Source organism: Diadema antillarum, unplaced genomic scaffold, assembly GCF_040938485.1.
Source record: "Diadema antillarum isolate AM-2024a unplaced genomic scaffold, OU_Dant_1.0 seq00000531_RagTag, whole genome shotgun sequence".
Lineage (NCBI taxonomy): Eukaryota > Metazoa > Echinodermata > Echinoidea > Diadematoida > Diadematidae > Diadema > Diadema antillarum.
The window spans coordinates 1,689,647-1,695,646 of NW_027271482.1; the positions used below are offsets into that span (position 1 = coordinate 1,689,647).

At 38.0% G+C, this 6,000-nt stretch overlaps 1 protein-coding gene across 1 annotated transcript in view; it reads right to left on the reverse strand.

The window, feature by feature from the left end:
• Window positions 1–4,766, reverse strand: part of LOC139734526 (wee1-like protein kinase 2) — a 233,965-nt gene extending 229,199 nt beyond the window's left edge. The window contains exon 1 of the mRNA XM_071645302.1: window positions 3,847–4,766. Within this exon, the coding sequence (XP_071501403.1) occupies window positions 3,847–4,679 (833 nt within the window). The 5' untranslated portion in view covers window positions 4,680–4,766. The remainder of the gene's footprint in view (window positions 1–3,846) is intronic.
• Window positions 4,767–6,000: the final 1,234 nt, after the last annotated feature.

Here is a 6,000-nt window from a genome sequence, read left to right on the forward strand (position 1 = left end):
CACTCAGCTTCAAAAGACATGCGACTGCTAATCTCGCAAATATAGATTTTAAAAAGGTAGATTTAAGAGAAGTAACATACGTTACCATCTTTGTAAAAAGTATGAAGGTGCATAGCTCTGAATGATTGTTCTAGAGTTGAGACTAATGGAGTAGATTGTCGTCATACCCATGGGTGGCAAAAGATTCATTATTATGTTGCTAACTTATACGATTCAATCCACAAGTGTAACATACGTGATGTAACTTACGTTACCACCAAATGACAGAAAGCTTAATTACACCATTAATTACCACCTAAATGTACATTTCTCGAATCTGTGCCGTCGATTTGAGGTCATGGGATAGCTCAGCAACTTCTTTCAATGACATCTTGAGCATTGGCAGCGCGCAAAATACCTTTACATTATGTGTTGAAAAACTGAGTAAGTATTTGCTTGTTGGAAATGTGTTGTTGTTTTTCATAGAATCATGCTTTACTTCTGTTTATTGTGTGTTTATTAAGTCAGTAGATTCCACCGTAAAAATCCAGTTATTACTTTGCTGTACAGGTTTATTCTTTTGAAATAAATCACTCAATTTATTACGTAACGTATGTTTCAAATTTTGGTAACGTAAGTTTCAAGATGTTGTCATGTTGATAACAGACAATCCACAGAAAAGCCCATTTAATTTGAGACAATTTAATTGTTGCAGTTATGATGTTGATGAGTTTCTCCGTCAAAACATATCAAATTCATTTACAGCTGTATGTTCTTGTTTGTTAGGAGGATGCAGTAAAAGGGGACATAATCATAGTATCTTTGAAAAAAATCGTTTGGTGGGCGTTGATGTTCAACTTGGCTTTAATGATGTCATATTCCAGGTATAAACAATGAATTTAACATTGTTTCAAGAAAATGCAATGAATACCTAATAAACTTAGGGATTACGCAGACCTCTACTTCAAAACTATTGGATCAGGTCCCTGCATTAATATAGTAACGTAAGTTTCTAGTTTGGGTAACGTAAGTTTCATCAATTCATGTCATTGAAAAAGGATATTTTAGAGAATGTGCGTGGATAAAAACAACATTTAATTGTTCTTGAACTATAGTTGAAGGAATTCCATGGGGAAATAAATCTTTTCAATTATATTTATCTTCGGTTATCATAAATCAATATGGTGACTTACTACTACCTGACAATTTTTAAAGGAGAAAATTAATTCAAATTTGTGTCGTTATATCGTTGATGATCTCAAAGTGAAGAAAAACACACTTTGAATGAAGAAAAGGTAACAAAAATACATGTGCATTAAAGACATGTAATTTTAACTATTACTGAGTATACCATCATAGATCAGGCCTACATGATGATAATAATGCTAATAATGATTATAGTGATGTATGTTTCAGTATTACCGGATGTTTAAGACATCAACATTTCTTGTTCTTCCTTCTCATTAAAGTTAATGCAGTTTCAATGGGAAGAGCAGTGCTGAGATTAAAACCCCATATATCACGTATATAGGGAACATATATAAGCTGCAATCAGATTGGCGAAAAATCATATATCTAAGCTAAGATTCAAGAAAAAAAAAAAAGACATGTACCCGTCGCGTAGTTGACAAAAAAAGAAGAAGCAAAGTCTCGCATCTTTTTTTTTAAATTTACCCTATACCAGGGTAACTATAGGGGAGGGGGTTCGAGGTCCCCCGCCCCTTTGCCAGCAGTCAAAATATAAACAAAAGGAAATAAAAAGAAAAAATGAATCGCAGAATTCTCCTCCCCAGTTTGAAATAAACAAATAAAAAAACATGAAATTGGGCTTGTACTGGCAGCATAGAATTAAGCTGAAGCCTTTCTTTATATTTCTTCAATTTTCTTTTCTTTCTTTTTTTTTCTTGCTTGTCAGTCGATGAAACCCGGTAAAAGAAATGAAACAAAAGAAAAAAAATGGCACGGGAGCTTTTATTTTTCTCCCTGTCAGGTGATTAAAACTGGAAGTAGTCGACTTTTTCTAACTCTGACCCCATCCCCCACCCTATGAAAATCCTACTTACGGGCCTGCCTGTAATCATTATCAGTACCTTTGTTGTGCATGTATAGCAACTTGTCCTTTCACTTTTCTTTTGAAAGATTAAAAAACATTTTTCCATGCAGGAGACAAAGATACGGCAAGAATTATTAATGCAAGACTTGTTATTCTTGTTATCCTTGTGGATTATACTGTCTTATAAATGCATACATAACAAGGACAATCAAGTACATCATTTCACTAATGACAATTTCATTCATCCTACCCAGTATTGTGCTAATGCAACTATGTAATTTGACGTTATTTCATCGACCTAATTTGCCATAGTCAACATAGTAAAGTGGTCATTTATTCAATTAACAAAGAACATTTCTTGGTTCCTTCTGTCCCTATCTCTTGTTTACTGAGTTCAGAAATTTCAAATACAAGCAATACGGCGTTATTGTTCATTATGAAGCACTTTAATAGAGTAACCATCTCGTTTCTGCCGTTTCTTATTGTTTCATTCAAGTGCTAAAAATTTTGTGAATACTATTGTATTGCATCTGCTATTTTCAAACTGTTCCTGCATAGAATAACTGTTGCGACAGCAAAGTTATGGAGTCTGTAAAGTTATGGATTCGAAACATATCTTTCAACAGCATGAAGTGACAGCTGAAGATAAGTTACAAGACATCAATATGAAGATAACACGTTACAAGACGTCAAGCATACGAAAACTTCCATTATGATAAAATTGAAGTGAAACCTACGTTACCCACCACTCGTTTTATATTACACGTACATCATGACAATATTTTCGTCCGTGAAGGCACGTGAAAACATGTTCCCAACTCTTATCATTTCAATGCCATAAATTCATAAGTATGAAGCCAATTGTCTTCAAAATATCAACAGTAACGGATTAATGTTCTACTCCAGAATTTATACGCGGACATGTTATAAAGTCTTGCAGTTTTACAACTATTTCAATTGTAATTTTTGAGAATTGTATCACCATGATATTGCGACATCTTGTTATAATATACGTTCACTTAGAGTTGACGAGAAATTAATGTAAGAATATATACCAAAACCAAAAAGAAAAAGTACCAAAATCAGTTGCACATGTAGTAGTATTACCTTTGTAACTTACGTTACATTAACGTGAAACATACGTTACGTGGAATCTGACGAATATATTTTTGCGCACATAGATTCACATGTTTCATCGATGATACTCAAGAATTGGCTGGCAATTTGGGACTGATAAATGTTGAAAATATTTTCTGAAGAAAGTCTGACATCAAATTATCGAGAAAACAAATGAACACTACATGAAATAAGATTTAACACAATAGGACATGCTGTGTTCAGTATAGCATACAGGTCATTTGCCATCCTTCCCATCTGCAGGCAGCATTTACAAACATGGCAGCCGATGGTATACTTCACATCTGACGCATAATTATCTCAATCATAGACTGTAGTCACCAATCTTAAAGCATTTGAAATAGAATGACATTGGTAACGTATGTTACATGATGAAATCTACGCCCTATGAAAGAAATTATCACACCACAAAAATAAAGCAAGATTGTGTGTTCATATTTTTGAACTACAAACTTGAATATTTGTGTCATGGATTGATATAAAAATGAAACCTATTCTAAAAACTTTAATTTTCGCGTTTTGCGATTGTCCAATTGTGCCGAAATAGTGGTTTTGGGCCTAGATAGTTGTACTTCTAGTAACCGTTAAATAGTTTAGTATTAGAACTAGGTCTAGACCTACTAATTTACCTCTCAATAGTAACATTATTTTACTGCCCTATTTTTAATTTTACCTACCTCTCTTGCCGCAGCCTTTTCTTTGCTGCATTTTGAAGAATGGCGGATGGAGTAAATGGGTTTACATTTGCAACAATCTGCCTGGACAAGTCTTTCCTGCTATGCATAGCCATACTTCTTGCGGTAGGAGCGGTGTGTGGTCTTTTGGTAAGACCTGGATTGTTACCTGACTGACGAGGCTTGTCTGTGAACAATCTGCTTGCTAAGAGTTTGTTCCGTCTCGCACTTGCATTGGCCTTCTGTATCAAAGACTTGGGCGTGTGTGGAGAGTCAAACAGGCGAAGATTACGCAAGCGCTTGTGGGGAGGTGAGTCGTACCCTCCAAGTACTTCCCCACTACCGCCTGAAAGAGAACCAGGACTACTCGTATTAACTTTCCTTGTACATAGCATCGGAGACGGACTCGTAGACGTAGTCGAAAAAGACTCGCTAGTTCGCCTGAATGTTTCGGCAGCATAGCCATAATATTCGTCGTCCTGCAACAGTCTTGAAGTTGGTCTACTAACGTTACGTTCACGTTGCATCCGACGCCTACATGGACTGCTCTTTGGTGTTGCTAACGCAGGGTCCCATTCGGAGGTCAAGTTCAAAGACTCATCGAAGTCATCACGATCGAAAAATGAACTCGCATTGGACATACTAGCAACGGCAACGCGATCGCCACTTTCCTCTGGTAGGGTTAGATCTATACCCAAGTCCGGAAGAGCTGTGAAACTCGCATCGCTTTCGCCTTCTGAACCGAGCGTGTCACCAAAATCAAGTCGCTGAACCGGAGATTTAGGCAGACTTCGATTCAGTGACTCCATCATGTCCATGAATGATGCTGTCCGCATAGGTCAGTTCCCAGATTTGGCACTGTTTAGAGTGGAAACCGTTAAATTTTCATGAAGCATTCACTCTCTGATTGATTTTCAGCGCTGGTGGTGGTGGTGGCCGCCGGCGGCGCGCGGTATTTACATTTTAAAAGATCGGCTAGACCTTTACCCCAAAGAGGGCGTACTCTCGCGATTTCGCACGCAAACGGGTGTAGTACACCGCCATGGAGCCACAGAACTCTCAAGAGTTCTGTGCATGGAGCCCCACATGGAGCCCAATGGCGGCCATTTTAGTAATAATACAGCTTGTACCGCGATCTTCTTTTAAAACACGTTTCATGGAGCAAACCCTACCTTCCTTTCATTTTCTTCATTTTAAGGAAACACACAGCGGTAGAATTGTGTTTCAGACCTCAAAATATCACAAAAAGTATATTTTCTGTCGATACCTTTAAAAAAATTGAAGAAATTTCATTGCTTTTCAATCTGTAGTCCTTCAAAGATTGTATTTGAGCTGACAAACGCCGTCTATCTCTTTCTCTCTCGGGCTACTTTAGCTCAAACTTTGTGGGACTTCATATTGGAAAATAAATGACATTTCTTCCATTGCATTTCATGGTTAGACAGGAATGATACTTCTGTATGACAAAACGAGGTCCTAAGTTAAAGTACATCTCTTCCCCTGTATGCCCCCTAAAAAAAGGGGAGAAATGAAAGGGAGACAGAAATCACTACTATATCGGCACGTAATATACGCCCTCTATCGGTGCGTTAGCTAATGGCGTCCGTATTTCGCCCATATACCCAGTACTTCTCTTTGCTTTAGACGGAGACGTGTCCGCTCGCATGCTGTGTGTTTGGTAGATAAACTGTTATAAACGTATGATTTATTATGTCCGTACACATTTTAGGACATGTACCTGCATTATTGCGGCACTTACGGAAATGTACCATCGGCGTCCCACCACCCCGTACGGGCCGGGGGAGCGCCTTTGTCCATGACTCAGTACAAATCCAAGCGGTGAAGCGTCCCCATGTGCATGCATTTCGCGTGAGCAGCGTTTCTAGCTCAAAATGGCGCGCCCATTTCAGAAGACTATGACAATGAAGCTGTAACAGCCAATCGCAATGATTACAGTAGCCTACGTCACTATGATTACCATAGTCTTTAAAATAGTCTCATTTAGTTAAATTCTGAGATTACCGTTACTCCACAGAACTCTTACACAATGAGTGGAGCGACGGCGACAAAACGGGTGGCGAGTGATTCTTCTGTGTGTAAGAGTTCTGTGGTTACATCGCGGTCCGCGGATAAGAGCACCAAATTTGGAGAGATGAT